Source organism: Halichoerus grypus, chromosome 6 (assembly GCF_964656455.1).
Source record: "Halichoerus grypus chromosome 6, mHalGry1.hap1.1, whole genome shotgun sequence".
Classification (NCBI taxonomy): Eukaryota; Metazoa; Chordata; class Mammalia; order Carnivora; family Phocidae; genus Halichoerus; species Halichoerus grypus.
In genome coordinates, this window is record NC_135717.1 from 33750918 (window position 1) to 33772691 (window position 21774).

Genomic DNA, 21774 nt, shown 5'->3' on the forward strand with positions numbered 1-21774 from the left:
GTCATATCACAGAAGGCTCAGGGGCTGTGGACACCTGGGGAAGGCTTTCTGGAAGAAGAAAATGAGAGAGGCTGGGTGAGAGGGGTCTCAGAGGGTGGGGGGGTTGCTAAGAGTGTGGTGCATTCTGGGAGGAAGGAATTCAGTGTGACGGACAGGATGGGGCTGGAAAGGTAGGCAGAGGCCAGACATTGAGGGCCTAGTGGGCTCTGCAAAGGGGTTTGGGTTTTAAGCAAAGACCTCTCATGGCAGCTGTCTGCAGTAGAGCCTTGACATTCATGACTGATACCCCGCCTGAGAAGCAAGTCTCCGAATTCACTTGGATGTAGATGTTCACAGCAGGAAGATTTTCCATTATATTTACATGCTGAAGAATAAGTATTTTCAAGGGTCTCACACATCTGCTCCAAGTATCCTTCTACTCAATCTGCCCTTGGTGGAGGGGGTGGCGGGGGGCCTTCATAAACTTCCGAAGACAGATCACCCAAGTCAGAAAGCTGGGTGTCACCCAGAGCCCCTCTTCTTCCTGTACCTGCCCCTCCACTTCTACCCTTTCTATTCCTCCCATCAATGAGGCAATCACATGACCGAATGCCAGACTGGGCTGACAAGAATGATGGCCTATGTGGGGACAGAGATCAGGGCCATCCCCAAGGGTCAAGGGCACTTTTCACTACTCAAGCCCATTAACCTCTAAAGTAGCACAGCCCTTGCTGGTTCCAACAGAGGGCTGAAATGCACAAAACTATCAGATTGATATCAGTCTGTTGGTAGACAGGCTGTAACATCACTTAGTTCACAGATTTAAAAGCCACCAGTTGGCTGCCTGGTATTGCTGGGCAGAATCACTAACCGATGTCAGGTAAGCAGATCCCTGCTGACACCTGCCTTGGGACACTGCATGGAGCTGTCACGTGACAAGCAGCACCACCTGGAAGGTCTCCCTGATTTGAGCCGGGTCCGGGGTTGAAACTCCTGCTCTTTCCAATGTCGGTGGTGCTGCTGTCTGCTGGGCAGGTGCACTGGCCGAGTGGCAGGGGTGGGTTCCAACTGGCAGTCCTTCCCAAGATGCAGGGGGCTGCAACCTAACTAAGTGAAAAGTCCATTCACTTAGCTTTCTAGGAGCACGCAGGACAGGAAACACAGCATGCACAGGTGTCATCCCACTGGGAGGACCATGCACACAGCTTTTTTGCTCCTGTACCCATGGGGGGCACGTGTGGCTGCTGTGGCTGAGGGCCAAGACGTGTGTAGGTCACTTTGACACAGAGATGGCAAGCTGGGTCTCCTAGTGACGTTCCACATCAGAGACACGTAAGGCCAAGGTCTGCCTGTCAACTTACAGCTCCCCAAGTCCAGGCCATTCCACGCATAAGGGTCTCACTGCAAACGGGCAGGCACCACGGTCTTCACTCTATGAAGAACTTGGTCTCTGAGGTCGCTTCCCCAGGAATCACGTCTCCTGCTGCCGGCAGCCCACGGGGTGTCTTATTGCAGTTGGGGTCGGCGGTGTGTAGGATGGCTTGCTTATTCCTCTGAGGGCCTTTTAGGTCCCCAGGGTGACTCTCGTGTGTAATGCGGAGCCTGAATTTAAGGCAGGCCTATTCCACATGACTTTTCTCATTTGCTCTTTGCCCAGCTACTACTGCAGGATACAGAAACAAGAGGGAGCACTTTATTTGCAGAGAGAAGTACAGATTGCTCACAAAGACTTCTCTAGCAGGTGACGACGCTAGGCCACAGTGTGCAAGCTGAAAATGCTCCCAAACCAAAAAACTGTATTAGGATAATACCTGCAATCTATTGAAAACTTCCCTGGCACATCTTCTGTGGATTATCTAATATAATCTTCACAAAAACTCTGTGCAGACAGGAGTCTTACCATTTCACAGACGAGGAAACTGGAGGCTGAGAGAGGCTAGGCCACTTGTCCCAGGTTGTCTGGCTGGCCTGGGGCAGAGCCAGGATCAGAAGCTGGTCTGCCCAGCCCGAGTTTGTGCTCTTAACCAGGAATGACGTGTCCCAGCCCGGCTGCTCATGGTGATTGCTGGACCAGCGGCGCCAGCACCCCCTGGCGGCTGGTTACGTTCCAGCATGAAGCCCCACCAGAAGGACCTGAGTCAGAATCTGCATTTTGGCAAAACCCCAGGTGACTTGGGTGCACAGTAATTCGAGAAATGATGGGGGCCACAGTATCACTGTTGGTTTACTAAATCTTTCCTGGAAAGTCTTGGACAACCAAGTCCCCTCCTTGAGCTGTATATTCTCTGATATTCTCTGAAAACATTATAATGTGTAAAAAAAAAAAAAAAAAAAAAAGTGCAATGGTCTATCTAGGTTAATTCCCTAGCAGAACATCTCGATGGTTTGATGATTCGGAAATATTGCTGCCAAACAAGAACTTCTGGAGGCTCAAGCAAAGCCATAAAACACAGCGAGAAGGGGGCATTTCACCTCTGAGAAGTGAAAATTTTACAATGCTTTGAATTACAGTGGATCTGGATTAATTCCAGGTCCCCCCTAGAGGAAGCTTTCAGGCCGAGTGCTTTAGACATGAAAGCACTCACCCTAATGCGCCAGGCGAAAGGCACGACGACTCTACTGCTTGGTGCCAATTACATTTATGGGCTTGTCCCCAGGAGTGCCGGGAAAATGTCAGTCAGTGCTGACACATCACCAGCTGGGGGCTCTGTCTCATGGGGCTCTGTTTCCAGGACTTGTTATTAATATACCCCGTTGTGATCTGCAACTCTGTTCAATGATGGCAAGTCTATCAGGGATGGTTTTGTGTAGGAACCTCGGAAAACGGGAAGAGCTCAAAGGCTACGCTTCTCGAACCCCTCGCTGTGCACGAATCACCAGGGTCTTGCCCAAGAGCAGATTCTGAGTCAGGTCTGGGCCGAGGCTGCTGCTGCTGGAGGGCCGGGAAACTTGCTGTGGGAAAGGGATCGGGGGGAGCATGGGCTCCGAGCCCGTCTGTGATGTCAGGCGGGTGGCCCAACTGCTCTGAAGTTCACGTTCCTCGTTTGTAAAATGGGGGTTGCTTCTGCTCCCTAGGGTCTTTGGAAGATTTAGAGATGATGTGTGTGGATCTTCTTCCCACTCCCAGAGGGGAGGGTGAGACTCCTTCTCTTGGGTCACCTTCTCTGCACGTTCAGCCGACACCCATTTTTCTTTCCTAAAGAAGCTACTGTTCTTCCTGATCCGGATTTCTCGACCTTGGCACTCCTGTACGTTACAGGATGTTTTAAACAGCACCCCTGGCTGGTAGCACCCTCTCCCTGAGTTGTGGCAAGCCAAAGCTTTCCAAACATGGCCAACTGCCCCCGGAGGCAGCAGTGCCTGACTGGGCAGCAGCCTCCCAGGCAACAGTTCCTATTCAGTGTCCGTTCAACAGTACGTGTCGACTACGTACTCTGGGCCAGTGGCCTTCACAACTGTTAAGTGGGTGTAACCAGGCTGAAGTCCTAGGCGTTGGGAAGATGAAGTGAGTTAATCTGGTGTCCAGATGGAGCCAGAGAGGCAGAGACGCCAGGAAGGTTATCTGGACTGTGGGGGGCAGGCAGGGAGGGGAACACGCTGCCCGGTGCCGAGCATGCAGGAACAACAGGACTGGGGGGGGGGGGGTTTGCGGGGAGGCCAAGGCAGCAGGAGGGTGGGACCTGAGCTGGGAAGGAAGAGGAGGGAGAAAGCAACAGGGAGGGGTTGAGATGGGAGGGGCGCAGACAGAGACATGTGCATGTGATGCAACCAGAAAAGGGAGCCCAAGGGGAGGCGGGGAAGAAGCCCGGGCTCTGGGAGGAAATGCCACGAGGCAGATCATGGCGTGCACCCGGGTCAGCCACACGCGACCAGGAAAAACGCTCGTGTCTGTTCTCAGCTCATCTGATTTTGGTTATAAAGAGTTAAAACAGAAAATGAAGGCCTCTTTGCTGGCTCCTGCCACTTCCTCTGAATGGGCCCTGGCCAGAGGGACGGGGAAGGCAATGAGGCTTCTGTGCCTCATTCTGTGTAGTGTTATTACCGCAACTGTGGCGACCATATTAAACACATCTGTAAGCACGTAACACAGGGGAGCACTAAATGCTACCGGCTGGGCCCTGGGTCCCCCGCCCGCCAGGGAACCTGAAGTAATTGACTCAAGTGGAATCAAGCTGAGAACACCTACCCAACCTGGCCACAGCTCTCGAGACATCCTGGCACACATACGACAAGCCGGCAGCATGGACAACAGGCAACTAGATGGACTTCTAGCCCAGAGCAAGGACATTCTCTGGCTGCTGCTGGGAAGCAGCAACGGACTCCAGAAACAGCCCTGGGGCATATAAAGTACGTCTGCCACATTTTTAAAATGATACAATCGCAAACACATTATTTTATGAGCTTTCCATTTTATTAGAAATGCATTCTAGAACAGTCGAGAGGCCGTGCTTGTGGATGCGATGGATCACATTACTGGTTCCACAAAGATCTTCCAGAGCTCCTGCAGGAAACAGAGAAAGCAGATTCCTGAGGTTCGCAAAGGAGACTTCACAACATCAGAGAGGGAGTAATTAGCAAAGGAGAAGAGTCACCACGGGGCAGCACGCACGCTGCCGCAGGAGTGGGGAGCTGCTTCTGATTCTTCGTTGCTCTGGGCTGTTCTTTCTGCCCCATTATGGAAGAAGACCTGGATGGCTAAGTCCTGGCATTCATCCAAGACGCATCAGGATGCCACATGATCAAAATGGACCAGAAGAATGGCAGCAAGTCACAATTTTTCCATTTGGGGAGACCGTAAGTGCCGCATCCCATGACTGCTGAATTTCGTGAGGAGCTGATTTTCCTGGTCATGTGCTGCTCCTTCTGACACGGCAGGTGGAGAAGGTACAGATACACCAAGTTCTTAGTGGGGACTGAGTCCTCACTGGCAGTAGACCGTTTGCCGTCTACAGGGAGACGGGCGGGCAGGAAGGCGGCCCAGAGGCGGCGTAGCCGTGAACAGAAGACTGCTCCTCACACATGGCAACCACACAAATCCAGTGCTGTGCTTGCTTGGGGAGCGTGCGAGGGAGAGCCCTCTGTTACCCCTCATCCTCCCCTCTCCTCCTCAGAACTAGGACTGGTCCCCTCAGAACTAGGACTTGTCCCCACAGACCCACCACAGAAGGGGCAGTCACAGCCAAGAGGCAAAAAGAACAGAAGTCATTCATTCCAGACATTTGGACTTGCAGCTCCTGGTAATTATAAGGGATTTTCAAGGGTAATTTTGTTTCTCAGATTTCCCCCTATGAGCTAGGTTTAAAAACCGCGATAGGAAGTGATGTGGCTGCAGGATTAAGGCCCAGCTCTGTCGCTGCCTGGTGGGGTGACTTACCTTGTCCCGGTATCCACCAAGGCAGGGGAGAAAGGAGCTCGGCCTGGTACCTGGCCCGCGTGCCGTTACTAGTATGATTACTCAGAGGCCTAGTTTGATGGACCCACTGTGCCTGGTCAGAGGGCCACTTGTCATCAGCTAAGCCTGCCTAGTCTGAGAGGCCAGTGTATTTCCACGGTGAAGGTGTGGCCTCCAGGACTGGGGTTCCTACATCAAGAACCCCACCAAGTGCCCCCTCACTGCCTTCCTGTGTCACCAACCACCGCCTGTGCTCGGCCCTACTTCCTCTGGAGCCTGAACTGCCCGCAGGGAGAGAACAGGCTCTCAAGTCCAAGGCGACGGTTGGCCTGCAGGCCCGCCCGCAGACACAGTGACCCCTAAGAAGGGGAGAGCCCACCACAGCCTTCGGCTGCTCGCACTCCTCCGCCCCGACAGCACAGGGTACGGGCCCGTGTCTGGAAGGCCCTGGGGTCAGCAGTGTCACGCGCAGCAACGATGGCCCGCACGCGGTGGGGCTGCACCTACCAGCTGCTGGATGCGCTCATAGACAAGGAGCTGTGGGAAGGAGGCCTCCACCGGCTCCACCATGAAGCGCAGCCGGCCGTCCGCAAGCCTCTCCAGCCGCTGCAGCCAGGAGCGGAAGTGGTCGTAGGCTTCACACGTGACGTCCAGGTGTCTGAGTGTGAAGTTCAGCCTGCAAACAAGCAGCCGACACAGATGCCTCACCTTCCGGCTGCTCCCTGGCCTCACTCCCCACCAGCGGATTTTCACTGAGCGCCTACCGTGTACCGAGCACTGGGTGCGCTTCCTTCCTGAATCTGCAGGAGAGCCCGGGAGGTGGACATATAGTCTCTGCTTCCATTTTATAGACGTGGCAACTGAGGCTCAGGGAGGCGAAGTCAGGTGGCTAAGATACCACCACCCAAAAGACAGGCCCTGCCCTGAGCTACAAAGTGGAACAGGAGGTGGATGCTGACCACCACCCACTGGCCTCTCCTGCCTCCCCCAGCAAAGAATCTGCACACGAGGTGCCCACAATCATATCTGCAGTGAGTGTACGAAGGGCAGGGCCTGAGAGCAGCGGGTGGGGAGCCATCAGAGGGGCGACTTCAGAACACGTCCTCCCGAGTCCTCCCAGCCCGGCCACTCGGCCACCTCTACACCCTAACCTGCAACATGATTTATGCTGAAACAAATTCTTTGCCTTTTCCCCTTTTATTTCCCAGATCTTTTATTACGAGAAATTTCCGACAGCGTGATCAACTATCCCAGCTTCAACCACCGCCAGCTCACGGCCGCTGTGGCCTCTGCCTCCCGCACACCCAGACTGGATTATTAAAAAGCTAACGCCAGCCATCACAGTGTCTCCTCTGTAAATACAGCCACATGCATCTCGAAAAGATAAAGGATCATCTGCTTCTTTGTTTCACCTAAAACAAATATGATGATAATTCTTTAACATTCCAATATCCAGTCAGGACTTTCGAGGTTTCCCTCTATCTATAAAATCAGCATCCAGGCGCGGTCCACATGCTGTCCTTGCTCACGTGTGCTGTGAAGAAGCGCCTCAATATTATCCATATGAACAACACTGTGATGGATACGCCCAGGTGGGTAGTGTGGACACAGCCGTAATCGCTTCCACAGGGTGAATTTCTAGATGCTGGACTGCTGGGTCAGTAAGTAGGGTCAGTTTCATCACTTTTTTTTTTAAGATTTTATTTTTAAGTAATCTCTACACCCAATGTGGGGCTGAACTCACAACTCCAATATCAGGAATCACAAGTTCTACTGAGGCAGCCAAGTGCCCCGGTTTTATGGCTTTTGCTACATATTCCAAATTGCTTTCAGAAAAGTTGTGCCCTAGCAGAGAAATGGGAAAAAATGGTGTAAAGTGTCCAGTACTGTGTCCAAAATGGACACTCCCTCAATGGGAGCCCTAATGCTTCAGGATGTTCAAGTGCAAGCATCCTGGAGGGGCTCTGTCTGCATCGGGACATGGGGCCCTGAGGAGACAGAAGGCATCCTGGAGGGGACATTCAGAAAGAGTGGCCACGTGTCCCGGCTCTGGAGCACGGCTGTGTTCAAGTGCTCGTCTGCTCACAGACCAGCCATGACAGGTTCCCTGCTGCCCCTCAGCCTCTCTCCCCCCACCGGTGAGGCAAGGTGGGCTGGCCTGCGATGACAGGAGGCCCCGCGTGTAAGGGGCGGCGTGTACTGGCACACGGCAGGTGCTCAGTGAGCAAGGGGCAGGACGACGCTGATGAAAGTGCGCTCGGAAGGGGGCGCCTGGCTCTCGGGGGCGCAGAGCTCACCTCTTCTCCACAGACAGAATGGCTGTGCAGGCGTTTTTCAGTTTGTGAACGAGGCGGAACAGCGTTTTAAACAGAGCGTCGGTTAGGTCATCATCGTAAAACACTGCGGGGAAGGAAACGGGCGAGGGGAAAATGCAACCATCAGGGAGATCTGTCCCTCGGAGGAGCCCCGGACGTGGTGCCGGGTCCCCGTGAATGTGCAACGGCAGCAGCTCGCACGCTGAAAACCGCAGGCGGGTGCGGTGGGGCGCCCGGGAGGCCAGGCAGGGCTCCGCAGGGGGGCCCGGGCGCCGCTGTGACCCAGACGTCTTACCTTCGGCTGCGAGCAGGATGGTGGTGTGGCTGTAGAGGTCGGAGACGTCCTCCTGTGACCAGCTGAAGGGGACCTCCGGGTCTGTGAAAGAAGAAAGGCCATGTTGCGCACGTTCCTCTCTCTGTGGGCCGGCTCTGAGGCTGAGTGAAGCTTCAGGAGAGGAAACAGAGCTGGGGCTAGCTCGGAACGGTGGGCACCGCCAGGCAGCTCTGAATCCTAGCGCCCCAGCTTCAGGGCCATGGCTGCCAACGCGGCTGCCAGGGGCTGCCTCTGCCACTGAGGGGCAGGCACTGCTGCCCCATGAACTTGCTGGGTGATGCTGAGAAAGGTGCTCCACCTCTCTGGGTTTCAATTCTGCACCAGAATGAGCATAGTAAGGCTGCCCTCAAGGACTGCTGGGGAGGGCAGGGGACCTAAGGTGCTAAGTGCTCGGTAGATGACCAAGTGTTTGTATAAAGAGTGAGCAAACATGCAAGTCTGAATGAAAGAGTCTATATAATAAATTTAGAAAACTCTCCCATGCAGTTGGCTCTGAAGCCACATGGCCCACTCCCTGCCATGGACAGAGGACAGAGAGCCATGTTGGGAGGCTGCCTCCCAGTCCTGGGCAGGTGCTTAACCCGGAGCGTCTGTCCTCACCTGTAACTTGGGGACTAATGTGCTTACTGTACAGGGACACTGCGAGTCTGAGTGACAGAGCGGGTAGAAGCGGCCAGCAACTGTCACTCATCAGCCGATGGAGCGGAGTGGCCGTGAGCTGAGGGACTGTGGCGACAGCCGGGACCCTCTGCTCAGCCCAGGACACAGGGCTGATGTCCTGGAGGTAGGACAAGGGGCCGTGCGTCTGCCGGGACGCGGGACAAGAAGATGCGCACCTGTGCACAGGTCGTCTTTGAGCCAGTCCAGTTCTTTGACCTTAACTACACCACCTGCAAAAGCAAAACCAAGTAGAATATCCAAACTCAAAACACAGAGAAGGCTAACCCTTCCCATTCTATGCCCAAATCCCTCCGTCCCCCCACCAACATCCTCTCCATGTCCCTCCTTCCCTGCAGCATTTTCTGAGCGCTAGGTCTCGGGTCTTGCACCGGACACAGGGAATGCAAAGGTTTAGGAGGCGTGTCCCTGTCCTCAGGCACCAGCAGCCCAGGAGAGGTTGGCTGGCCAGCGTGCACCGGCCAGGCCATGTGGTCAGGGCACTGCTGAGAGGACGTGCCAGGGGCCCAGGAGAGACCAGCTCTGGTGGCAGACAGCGGTGTCAGGGGAGGCTTCAAAGAGAACATGAGTCACACTGCTCCTCCCTTCCAGCTCTTGACGACTGGGCATTCAACAAACAATGCGACGGGGCATCACACAGACAGGGCCCCGCCCCATGGAGCGCGTGGCCTAGTGGGGGGGGCAGATCCCTATCAACTGGTCACACAGACATCAAAATGCAACCGTTCGAGGTGAAATGAAGCTCTGGTAGGGAACTGTGACCTCGTCTGGAGGTCTGGGACCCTCAGACAGGCTAGGGAGGCCGGCACGGAGCAGGTCCTGTGAGGCAGGGGCTACTGATGGCAGGGCCCGACCCCCGCAGGCCCTGGGACAGGCAGAGGAGCTCGGTGTCCACTCAGAGAGCAATGGGAGACCACTGAAGGGTCTGAAGCCTGCGGGCTGGAATGACCTGATCTGAGTGGGAAAGTGCCCCCCAGGCTGCTCAGAAAAGGTCTGGACAGGAAGGCCAGTGAGGAGTGGCTGCCCGCATCTATCACGTCAAGGCAGAAATCCAACAATCAGGCAGATGGGCGTGGGGGGATGGTCCGGGCAGAGGCAAGAGCATGTGAAATGAGTGTTCGGCTCGCTGGAGAGCAAGGCTATCAGGGCAAAAGGCAGGAAAAGCAGGCAGGGGTCAGACCAGGAGGTTTGGGCGACAGAAGGCGAGCTTGAACTTCAACCCTGAAGATTTTCTGTGGGGAGTGAAGAGTCTGGCTTGCAGGACAGCCTGGGTGGGGCAGACAAGGAGCTGGGAGATCAGGTGGGGGCCGCTGTGACGTCCAGGAGGGAGAGAGCTGAAGCAGGACGCGGCAGTGGGTGTGGGAGGAGTGGATGATGCAAGGGCAGAGTCATCGGATCCGAAGCTCCGTGAAGCCGGGATTGTGCTCACTCCGTTCACCTGGGTCTACAGGGCAGCGGGCAGACCCCAGCTCCCACAGTCACGGTACAGGGTGTTTGTCCCAGCGGCCAAACAGAGAACCCTCCCTCCCAGGGGGAAGAGCCGCTGAGCCTCACCTCCAGCAGCAGTCAGGTGGCCGTTGAGGGCAATGTTTCGCTGGCACATGGCCAAGAGATCTGTACCAACATCTGGAACAACAGAAGGGCACGCCATAAAACGCCAGCCACCACCGCATTCTCATCTCCAGGCTCAAAAGCCTGACTGAAGAGAGGTGCAAAATGGAAAGTCAAGTTTCTCCTGTATGCTTACTGCCAACATTAAGTACGTTCACTTTAAGTTCCTCTTTAACGACCTTTCCCTTCAGTAAGAGATGATGGTGCTGGTGGGATGGACTGTGCAGTCCAGAGGGAAGGGGTGAGAGCTCCTGTTTTGAGTGTGTATGAAAGAAACAGGCATGGGTGTTTGGAGGTGATTCATTGAGACACAGGGCAGGTTCCTACATGCTGGGGGCACGCTCTCGGAGCATGACTCGTCACGGCCATCCCTGTCTCCTGAGCCGCCCATGGCTCTGACAAGATGGCGCTTCCCTCCATTTCAGCAGAACCGTTTGATCCTCAGTACCGTGCATCCTTGATGGGGCCTGGGGTGCAGGGGTGCAGGGATTTTACCAAAACTTGATTTTCACTTAGGAGAGTGTATGCGTGGAAGGTACAGAAAGCTGTGTGAGTGACATTTGCCCGGCCCACTATGGCTGTGGACGTCCTGACCCTGTCCCGTTACCCACTGAGGGCTCTCCATTCCAGGGAACGCGCAGAGCCTGGGACACACCTATCGCTTTCCCGGGGCCACTGGGTAGAGAGAATATTGATGGTGTGTGCCTGATAGCACACAACCAGTTTAGCAGCTTGTAAGTCTTTATGGGAGTTTTTGTTCAAATAGATCTTCCGTGGGATTTTAACATATAAAACAGGTAAGAAAGGAGCAGCTTTGGCCAAGTGGCAGTGGAAGACCAGAGACCTGGGGCTGCCCCCCAATTATCCCTTTGCCAGCCCCAGAGGGAGAGCACAGAACTCTGCTCCATGGAAACCAGTATGAACCATGGGCGCCTCCCCCACCCGCCATGTGATAGCGGCCGTGTGTATGACTTGGGGCCAGCATGTGATCTGACTCTTAGTCTGCCCATCTGGACCAAGGATGGTGACAGACTCCCTGACTACTGCCCAGGGTCACTATGAAGTCACAAGCGGGGGCTGAAGCATGTGAAAGGCTTTGCCAACTAGAACGTGCCATGTAGATGTGAGCTCCCTTCTTTGTGCCAGAAAATCCCCCTCTCAAGGATAAGACAACTTCGTTATATGCTGCTGTTAGGCACCAGGCACAGGGCAAAGCTCTTGGGTGGTGTATGACGGCTTGACTCTGGGAAGGGCTTGCTGACAATTTGCCTGCACCCTGGCACGGAGCAGAACCGGGGCTGCCCCGCACACTCCCGGCCAGTGGCCAATGCAGAGTATCTGGGAAGTGTGCCAGCATCACAGGGGATCCCTAACTTCCCTTTCCAGTCTCATAAGAAACACAGAGGCACCATGGGGATGGGAACTAGGAATCAACAAAGATGCAAACCAGAGCAGATGTCCCCTTTCTGCCCAACAGACCCTGAAGATTTAAAGTGCAGTGACACTCCCCTGATGAGATCCTACCCTCTTATGAACTAGTACACGCTTTCAGAAAAAGCGTGTGGGCCAGAGTGGGGTGTAGTTGAGAGCACCACGCCCTTGGCAAATTGCGGGTGTCACCACTGAACTGCGGGTACGTGACATGCCATCACTGTGGCGGGGGGGTGAGGGGATCTATGGCACTTTCTGTAACATTTTAGCAGCTTCTATGTGAGTCTAACACTACTTCAAAATAAAAAACTGAGAGTGGGGCACCTGGGTGGCTCAGTTGGTTGGGCGTCTGCTTTCGGCTCAGGTCATCATCCCGGGGTTCCCGGATGGAGCCCTGCATCGAGCCCTGCATCAGGCTCCCTGCTCAGCGGGGAGTCTGCTTCTCCCTCTCCCTCTGCTGCTCCCCCTGCTCGTGCTCTTTCTCTCTCTCTCAAATAAATAAAATCTTTAAAAAAAATAAAAAAAATAAAAAATAAAAAAACTGAGAAAGAAATCACTTGGCAATATGTATCAAAAGCTTAAAAAGGGAAGGGGCGCCTGGGTGGCTCAGTCGGTTAAGCGCCTGCCTTCAGCTCAGGTCATGATCCCAGTGTCCTGGGATCGAGCCCCACATCGGGCTCCCTGCTCAGCGGGAAGCCTGCTTCTCCCTCTCCCACTCCCCCTGCTTGTGTTCCCTCTCTCGCTATCTCTCTCTGTCAAATAAGTAAATAAAATCTTTAAAAAAAAAAAAAGCTTCAAAAGGGTCACACCTGCTTCTAGGAACCTAGTCTGAGGATCAGCAGACAATGGTGAACAAAGGTGTTCACCGCAGGGCAACTAACAAAGGGGCAAACAGAAAAACAAAAACACCAAAACACATGGGAACAACCAAAATGTCCAGACACAGGAAAATGGTTAAAAAAAAAAAAAAAAAAGAAAAGATGAAACATTACCTAGTCATTAAGTCATATTTATAATTTCTAATGACTTTGGAAAATACTCTTGAAAAAATGTTTTTTTCACATTTTTGGCAACACAGCAACGAATATATAGTCTGATTTCAGCTACTGCTTTGGAGTATGTACATTCAAAGGAAAAGGGGAAAGATGATAAAAAAAAAAAACCCCATATACGAACAGTTCAAGTAATGGTTCTAAAGCTCCCGGAGGACAGCAATTCTGTCTTACTCACTCCTGGATCTCCTGCATCTAGGACCGTGTCTGCATACAGTGGGCACTCAATAAACTGCACACTGTTGAACGAATCTGGGGATTGTAGAAGTCTGAGTCAATTTGACTTGCTGTCCTAGGAAGTTTCCACAAAAAGTAAGCAAGACTTCTATAACAGAGAAAAAATGTGAAGCCTGTTTTCAAGCCTTATAAAAGGCGGACCCCTCCTGGTTTCCTGAGACGTCCAGCTTTCGTGGGCAGGGCAGCAGGGCCTCCTGCACTGTAAGTGCTCCTGCACCTGTGGGCTGTGCTGGGCCATCCCGACGTGACTGAGAAAACAACAGAGGGTGGAGAAAACCATGGAACGGGATGGCAAAATCCACAGCAGCAGAAGTTCAATTCCCGGCTGTTCCGCCTCACTTTCTGACATAGCAGGGCGCGCCCTGTGGGGAAACTACTTCCCCTCAGCCCGAGATGGTGGGCCTACCTGTGCAGTAAACGGTACGCGCCACAGTGGCTGCCATAATGCTGGCCAGCCCCGTGCCCGCCCCGAGCTCCAGCACGGTGCGTCCCTGGAAGAGGTCCCGTTGGAACAGGATGTAGTCAGCCAGGAGCAGGGCACCCCGCCACACCTGGGGGAGAGAGGACAAGGAATGACAGCTGACGTGAGGCTCCAGGGAGACCCTTCGGGGCCACAGGAAGTGGGCGGGACCTACCCACCTGCTTGCCAACATCCTCCAGGGGGGTGGCCATGGTGTGTTCTGGACAGGATGGAAACCAAAAGAGAAAGGGCTACTGTGAAAATGGGGACGGACAGAACACAGACAAGACGAGGTGCATGGCATTCTGCAATGGGTGCTGGAGTTGAGCATTCTCCAGAGCAGCAGAAACACAGGTGGTGCGACAGTTGGGAGGGACTGTGTGAGCGTCACTCACAGATCAGGCACAGGGGCTGGCTCCGATAACCGGGAATCTCTGCCCCTCAGGTCCTGGCCCAGCCTGGTCACACACACCGCATCCCACAATCCACTTTACTGTGCTCAGTAACTGCACACTCGTCACAGTGTGTTTATGTCGTCTGGATCGGCTCTATGCTGACAACAGTCACGGTGCATTCCGCATGTTTCTCACGCTTAGAACCAGACCAGAAGTCAACAAAGTGAGTTTGAGTTTATATCCCTTTTCAGGTGAACTATGATAAGACATATTCTCAAGTACAAAATGTATTAGGATAAAATCTCATGGTGGTATGGGGGGCGGGGGAGAGAACAGAAATAGGAGACCAAAGAGAAAGAGGAACATGGCAAACATCTTTGCTGTTAAAGAACTGGCTCTCGCATTCTTAAGCAGGATGGGGATGGCTATCAAATTAAAATATGCACAACACGTGCACAGTGTGGGGGGCTCCATGTGCTTGTCAGCCTTGCCCACATCGGACCACATGCTCACAATGGAACAGGAGAAGGGACCGAGGGACCAAGACAGGGCAGAGAACCGCAGGGTCAGAAGAAGCATGGGTGATGCTGCCCACGCCCCCTCCACGAGGGTCTGCCCTACAAGTTGAGGGGGGCAGCCTGCACGCCCCTGCTGTTTGGTTCCCAAATGGGGGGTTCGACCTCATGACCCTGAGATCAAGACCTGAGCTGAGATCAAGAGTTGGAAGCTCAACAGACTGAGCCACCCAGGTGTCCCTCCCATCCGGGTATTTTTTAACTGGCTTCTCAGATGGGTCCACAACCTGAAAACAACGACCTGATCTGTGGGTCAGAGGAAAAGGGGGTCAGGAGACTGACATCTGCTTAGTGTCCACTCTGTACCAGGCCCCGTACAGGCACATACTTGGCATTACTTATTAAATGATCACCAAAGGGCAGTATCCTGGCCCCCAGTTTACACATGCAAACACGGGCTCTGGGTGAGCAAGACACTTATAAAAGGTTACCTGGCTCGTGAGGGGTGGAGGTGGGTTAAAGCCCAGCTCTGCAGGGCGCCAGAGTCCAAGACCTGGTCCCTTATGTCACACCTTACAGATGGAAGCATACAGCTGGGGATGGAACACCTAGGGGTTATCCCTGTAGCTCGAGCATTTAATTGCCTTGCCACTCTGCTCCCGCAGGGTGGGAAGGACTGACAGCATGCTGAAAGGAAGGGCCTCACCATGAGGTCTGTGAGATGGGACAGGCCAGGCCCTCTGCTGTGGGACTTTGTTCTCAGCCTGTGGAATGGTACATTCCCCGGACGTTAAACACACACACCAGAGGCTAAACCCTCGGTATAGAATAACCAAGTCAGCCACTCCCCACTCAGGGAGGCCAATTAAGTGAAAGCTGAGAGCAAAATGAGCCATCACAGCCCCCCTACGTCTCCCCAGGCCAGAACTTTCCAATGTTCTGATCACATGACATAACAACATAGACTGTGGTGGGCGCCTGGGTGGCTCAGTCAGTTAAGCGTCTGCGTTCGGCTCGGGTCATGGTCCCAGGGTCCTGGGATTGAGTCCCATGTTGGGCTCTCTGCTTCTTCTTCTCCCTCTGCTTGCCACTCCACCGGCTTGTGCTCTGTGTGTGTGTGTGTGTCAAATAAATAAATAAAATCTTTAAAAAAAAAAATGGAAAAAAAAAAAGAACACAGGCTCTGGCGTCAGACAGACCTAGGTGCGAATCATCACTCTGCCACTGACTGGCTGTGTGACCTGGGGCAAGTTCCTCAACCTCTTTGGGTCTCAGTTCCCACCTCTGTGAAATGGGAATGCTCATCTCTGGAAAGGCTGTGAGGAACAGAGGTAATCCACGGAAAACACAGAGTAGGGTTCTGAGCAGGCACTCAGTAACTACTTGTTGTACGGATGTGTGGATGGAAGAGAGCTGCTGCTGTTTTTTGTTTTTTTTTTTAAAGATTTTATTTATTTGACAGAGAGAGACACAGCGAGAGAGGGAACACAAGCAGGGGGAGTGGGAGAGGGAGAAGCAGGCTTCCCGCCGAGCAGAGAGCCCGATGCGGGGCTCGATCCCAGGACTCTGGGATCATGATCTGAGCCGAAGGCAGACGCTTAACGACTGAGCCACCCAGGCGCCCGCTGCTGCTGTTTTTGAGGGTGCCCTAACTGACCCTGTGTCCCCACCCCATGCCAGTGCCCAGGCTTACTGGGGCCTCAGATACCATCAGGGACCCTGGATCTCAAGGAACAGACTCAACCCAGAGCTCTTTTCCCCCAAATGAGCAATGCTGGGGGTGGCAAGAGTCGTGGCTGTGGAGATGGACATAGATTCAGAACCTTCCTCACTGCTCCCCAGCTGTGTGGCCTCGGGCTTGTCACTTCCTATCTGTATACTCTCCCTGACCCACAAACACACTGGGCCCTGATCCACACTGCGGTGCCGTGCTAGTGGCAGGCGAGCCAGACTTGTATTTACCTATTCTGATGATATCCTGGAGGCTGCTCTCTTGTGCTTCGTCTGCCAGGGGGTCGTCTTCCTCCTGTGTTAGAATCGTGGGATGTACCTTGTCTCTCGGAGGCCCCGCTGGCTCAGGGTCCGAAGCTGCCCATGGTCTCCTCTCAACATCCAAATCTCCGTCCTCGTCCAGCCGAGCTCCCACCCCCTCCTGGATGGTGGCGTCACTCCTGCAGCCACTCCCCAGAGGGGGTCTGGCACTGCCCGGCCCAGAGGGAGGCATTTCCTCTGTGGGGCCCATGGCATGACGGCTACCCTCAACCCCTGAGTCTGTCTGAGAGTCTCGGTTCCACAGAAGCTTGAACTGGGACAGGAAAACTGCAAGGCAAGATGAACACAAAAGGAGCATATCTCCAAGCTGTCTCCTCCTTGCAGAAAATCTGATTTCCACCCGGACAGTTTTACAGGCCAGGTGGAGACATAGTAATGCCCACAGAAAAGGCTCATTTGACTCAGTCGAGGAGCTGGGGCCATTGAGAACGACTACCATTTGATCAGCATCTACTGTGAAGGTGCTTGGCCCCCATTATCTTAGCCCTCCCTGCCGCTATGAAGAGTGGTCCCAGCTCCACTTTACAAACGTGGAAACTGAGGCTTAGGGAAGTTAAGGGAGCCAACAAGGCCACACAGCTTTTGACATGCCAAGGCAAGACTCACACCCAGCCTGCTCAACTCCTAAACTGATGACCTTCGCACTACACCATTCCACCTGTTAAGGGCTGGAAGACAGGACAAGGACACCAAGTGGCCTTCCCCATCCGGTGGCTAGAACGTCACTGGGACCAGTTTCAGTAAGAGTATGTGTTCTAGAGAAGTGGGCTGGAGGCGGGGGTGCAAGGGTTCAAGAGGACAGTCCTGGGCTGCAGTCCTCCATCTCCCCAGGCTACCTGACCCAGGCCAGCCACTGATCTGTTCTGGATCTCCGGTTCCTGAATTCAGGGTCCAAACTGGGACACAAGGAAAAGGGGAGTATTAATTACACCACAACAAGCTAATACAGGGTGATCAAAGCTGGGGAGGGTGGCCAGGGAGGACCTGTGTGAGGTGACATTTGGAGTCAGAGCTGGGAGGGAAGAACCTTCTGAGTCGAACAACAGCAAGAGCAAAGGCGCTGAGGGAGGAAGTGCGTGCAGTGTATGAGGGACAGAAAGGAGCAAAGAAAGGTAAGTGTGAACACACAGGCAAGGGCTGGGTTGGGCTGGGCCTCACAGGCCAGGGTGAAGAGTCTGATTTTATTCTAAGAGCAAGGCGGAGCCACTGGAGGGTCTAAATCAGGGTGCTGATGTGATCTGCATTTTTAAAAGATCCCCTTGGCTGCTGGGGAGATGAGTAGGGGGAGGGTGTGCGGAGCAAAGCCAGGAAGCCCCGGTGGGAAGAGCTGGAGCCTCCCTAGTGACGAACGGGGCCGGACTGGGGTGGGGCAATGGGAGCCTGAGCCCTGACTCCCGACCAGACCATGGGCTTCCTGAGAGCAGGGCTTGGCTCACTGCCTTCTGCATTCGCAGCATCAAGTCCTGCCCACCTACCCCCAACCCTGTACAAAGTAAGTGCTTGGGAAAGCACAGGACTTCACTCAATGCAACAAGGGTACTTAAGAAGTGGTATGAGGGTAACAGTTGAACAACGCAATCTACCTAGTCTTTTACCCAAAAAGAGGAGTATGAGAAAGCAGAAAACAAAATGAGATCCACGGGGCTGGGCCCCTTGGCACAAGTCCAGGACCTTACCGGGCTGCCCCATGCCATTCAGCCGCACCATGAGGTGCCTGTGGTTCGGGGTGTAGAGGTGGACATCTGAGAGCACAGTGTCACTTCTGAAGGTGACCTCATCCATAGCTGTGGTGGGGGCCAGCCACCATGGCCGGGTTCCTCGTGAATCATGGGACAGCAGCACCTGGAAGGCAAGATCAAGTCCTCAGGACAGCAGGTCCCAAAGGGGAACGGTATAAACACTCCCCAGTCTGGTGGTAAACAGCTTTGCATTACCCCGGGAGAAGATGCTTCCCTTTTTAAATTCTCTATGTTTTTCCTAAAGGAGAAAGTCTCGGAGCCTTTGCAAGGGAAAAGAATCCAGCTAGAATTGTGTTATTTTGTTTGCGGTGTGTTCATTTTCACAGGAATCTTTTATTTATGGCAAAGGATCTGAATTTCTATTTATACTGATAAAGTTTTCCTTCCCTTTTAATCTTTTCCAACTTTTTTATTGTGAAAGTTTTCAAATAGACAAGAAAGTTGAGGGCATAGCATAATAAACAGCCATATACCCGCAGCTTAGATCCAGTGATCATCAACACCTTGTCATATGGGGTCGATTGATCTGTCTACCTGGGTTTTTGCTCCCCTGAACTGAAAGTAAATTCTACACATCACATTTTATCCCTAAATTCCTCTATAGTGTCTCCTAAGACATCTGTCACATAACCGTAAGACCGTTAGCAAATCTAAGATAATTTATGATTCCTTTGTACCATTTAAAACCCCATCCCTGGGGCGCCTGGGTGACTTAGTTGTTAAGCATCTGCCTTCGGCTTGGGTCATGATCCCAGGGTCCTGGGATCGGGCCCCGCATCCCTGGGATCACACCTCGCATTGGGCTCCCTGCTTGTGTTCCCTCTCTTGCTGTCTCTGTCAAATAAATAAAATCTTAAAAAATAAAAAAAATAAAAAATAAATAAAAAATAAAACCCCATCCCTGTCCATAGCCAATTTTCTCCATTTCTCATGCAAATATCTTTTATAGCTGGTTTTCCCTAAAACAGTATTCAATCACAATTTACACTTTGCATTTAGTTATTGCCCCTTCGGTTTTTTTTTTATCCTAGAAGTTGACTCCAATGGCCCAAATACCCTTTCTTGCTTTAAAACATTCTCTTTAAATTAAAAAAGTGGGGGGCAGGGGAGTAGATTCAAAGGGAAAGCAACCAAGGCAATCACTGTACAGGTGATGTACAGATGTGGGAAATTATGCAGGTGACACAGCAATAACTGGTGTGGAAAACTACGCCTGCTGCAAAGGGGTCAAAACAGGAAGGCTCCCTCTCCAACCCAACGTTCTGCCTCATCAAAAAGCATCAAACAGCAGCAACATGCATAGCCATGGGCTGGGATGCTGGGTGGAATAGGTGTAAACCCCAGTCTCCCACCTCGTATCTATGTGACCTGGGGAAAATCACTTCACTTCTCTGGACCTGTTTCTTTAGCTATATTCTCACCTTGCAGGTTTCCTGGGGTGTAAAGAACTGAGCAGAGTCCGTGGCCCACAGCAGTTGTTAATTCCTTGTGTTGGGGTTGGTTTCAGGCGTTTGGCCCAAACCTGCCCATAACTCCTGACCTCCTACAGGAGCTGTTCCTACCTGGGTAGGTGTGTACACTAGCCGTGCGTCCTAGGCATGTCATGAAACCTCTCAGGCCTCTATTTCTTCAACTGGAAAATGGCATCATCATAACCCAGGCTGTCCTCATAGTTTGAGCACACATAACTGGAGTTCCTACATTTAAGGACTTGCCATGTGGAAGCCAAAATTGTACTTACACAAAAAATTTTTGTGAAAAAGCTGACCCCTTGTTAAATTAGTCTCCATGCTGGCTCCCCCACTTGACACTAGAAGCCAGCACAGAGCAAGTGGGTTGTAAGTGAGGCTGTGAATCTAGTAAAATGATGCAGGATTTCATGGTGCCGGTGAAAGTGACAGAGGAGAAATGCTCCATCCTCAGGCAAAAGCCCTCAATCAATGAGGACTGGAAAAATTAGGCTGCATCCAAAAAGAGACTAAATGTCTCAAAGGTAGGTGTGGTTCTCCCAGGACTGAAACATGTCCTGGGGGAAAACTGAGGACTTCTTACATATAGTTTTGGGGAAAAAAAAAAATCGTCTGTGATGACGCTACGAAAGTCAAACAAGAACCAAAGGATGCTGTTTCTTGTTATAGGACAATTTTGATGGAAAAATTACATCCCACAGGTAAGCATAATATTACCATTGCACACCAACTTTTCTTAAATATAGACAAAAACAAAACTCAAATTCTTCATTTCTAGCTCAATTTTCAGTTTTAAAATTCAAACTGCCCAGGCTTCCTGGAAATGTACCCTACAACTGAGTACCAGGAGTTGGAATCCCTTTAGAGGGCTTCTCCTAGGATCAGGTTATCTGGGAACAGAGGTGTCTTGTACCCACCTCCAGACCTGTGTGAGGATTAAATGAGACAATGATCAGTTTTAGGGTTCAGGACATAGTAAATGGTTAATAAATAACAAAAGTGAGTACCGATCATTGTAGCGTTAATAATTATTATTTGAGAGAGAGTAAGCAAGAGCACAAGTGTGGGGAGAGGCAGAGGGAGAGACTCCCCGCTGAGCAGGGAGCCCAACGTGGGGCTTGATCCCAGAACCCTGGGATCTTGACCTGAGCCGAAGGCGCTTAACTGGCTGAGCCACCCAGGTACCCCAAATAATAATTATTATTGAAGAGTGTGCTGGAAGATAGAGACAGGCAACAGTTTTTCTACTTAGGAATAGCTGACTCAGAGTCTCTGTCTGGGAATGCTACAACTGGATGCGTTTCAGTCCCGTCTCCTCACTGGAGAAGAGAGAAAGAACACCCAGACTGCAGATGGTACCCCCCTCGCACCTCCATCACTAGGGTTTGAGTGCATTGGCTCTCTAAAGCCGTGGGGGCCAGACTCTGACGCTCTCAGCCTTTCTCCCCTAGGGTTCCCCTCCAAAAGCAGTTTGCTGGGATCTGAGGATTGAAATACGGCCCCGCCTCCCAGGCGTTCCCTCTTTCAGGTGTCACTCTACCCACTCATTCAACAATGGGGATTTGGGCGAAGTTCTGTGACAGTTTGTGTCCAGGCGCGGGATAATGCAGGGCAGGGTATGAAGACTGGGAAGCTGGAGGGACCGCGGTCCAGGGGCGCGGGGGCGGCGCGCAGAGTTGGGAGTCAGGGGCTCCAGGGACCTCCTCCCCTCCCGGGGCTCCTCTTTCTGTCTTGCCGCCTCCCTGAACGCCTCTCAAAAGGCATTTACAGTTCGGCCTCGTCCTCCCTTCTTAATCCTGAACCGAGGGGGCTGCTTGGACCCCGGACAGAAACCCACATGACAAGGCTCCTTCTCCAACCACCATTGCTCGACAGGGGACACTGAGGCCAAGTGGGGACTAGGGCTTCAGGTCGGTGGGGGCCCGGTTTCAAGGTTAGGCTCGCTGCCAGGAGGCTCCCTGCACTCTCCCCATCCTGCCGCCTCTCCCTAGAGCTTACCTGCCGCGGGCTGCAGGATGGAGCCCGGCCGAGTCCTCTAGCCGCCGGTCTCAGGCGGCCGCCATAGTAGGCGGTCTGCGCAGGCGCGGCCACGCCCCCTCTGCGCGCGCCCTCCGG

The 21774-nt window shown here is 53.0% G+C and overlaps 1 protein-coding gene across 2 annotated transcripts; it reads right to left on the reverse strand.

Moving 5' to 3' along the window:
- Nucleotides 1–4368: 4368 nt before the first annotated feature.
- METTL22 (methyltransferase 22, Kin17 lysine) lies at nt 4369–21751 on the reverse strand. 2 transcript variants are annotated; one of them, XM_036074869.2, is made up of 11 exons: nt 21658–21751; nt 18128–18293; nt 16362–16718; nt 13669–13709; nt 13436–13580; nt 10253–10324; nt 8857–8910; nt 7982–8062; nt 7669–7771; nt 5879–6047; nt 4369–4480 (listed from the first exon to the last, which is right to left on the reverse strand). In XM_036074869.2, the coding sequence occupies exons 2-11, from the start codon at nt 18231–18233 to the stop codon at nt 4445–4447; spliced, it is 1164 nt and encodes a 387-aa protein (XP_035930762.1). In that variant the 5' UTR covers nt 18234–18293; nt 21658–21751; the 3' UTR covers nt 4369–4444. The 2 variants fall into 2 exon arrangements, with proteins under 2 accessions (XP_035930762.1, XP_035930771.1); XM_036074878.2 differs by lacking the exon at nt 21658–21751 and adding an exon at nt 19612–20520.
- Between the last annotated feature and the right edge of the window lie 23 nt (nt 21752–21774).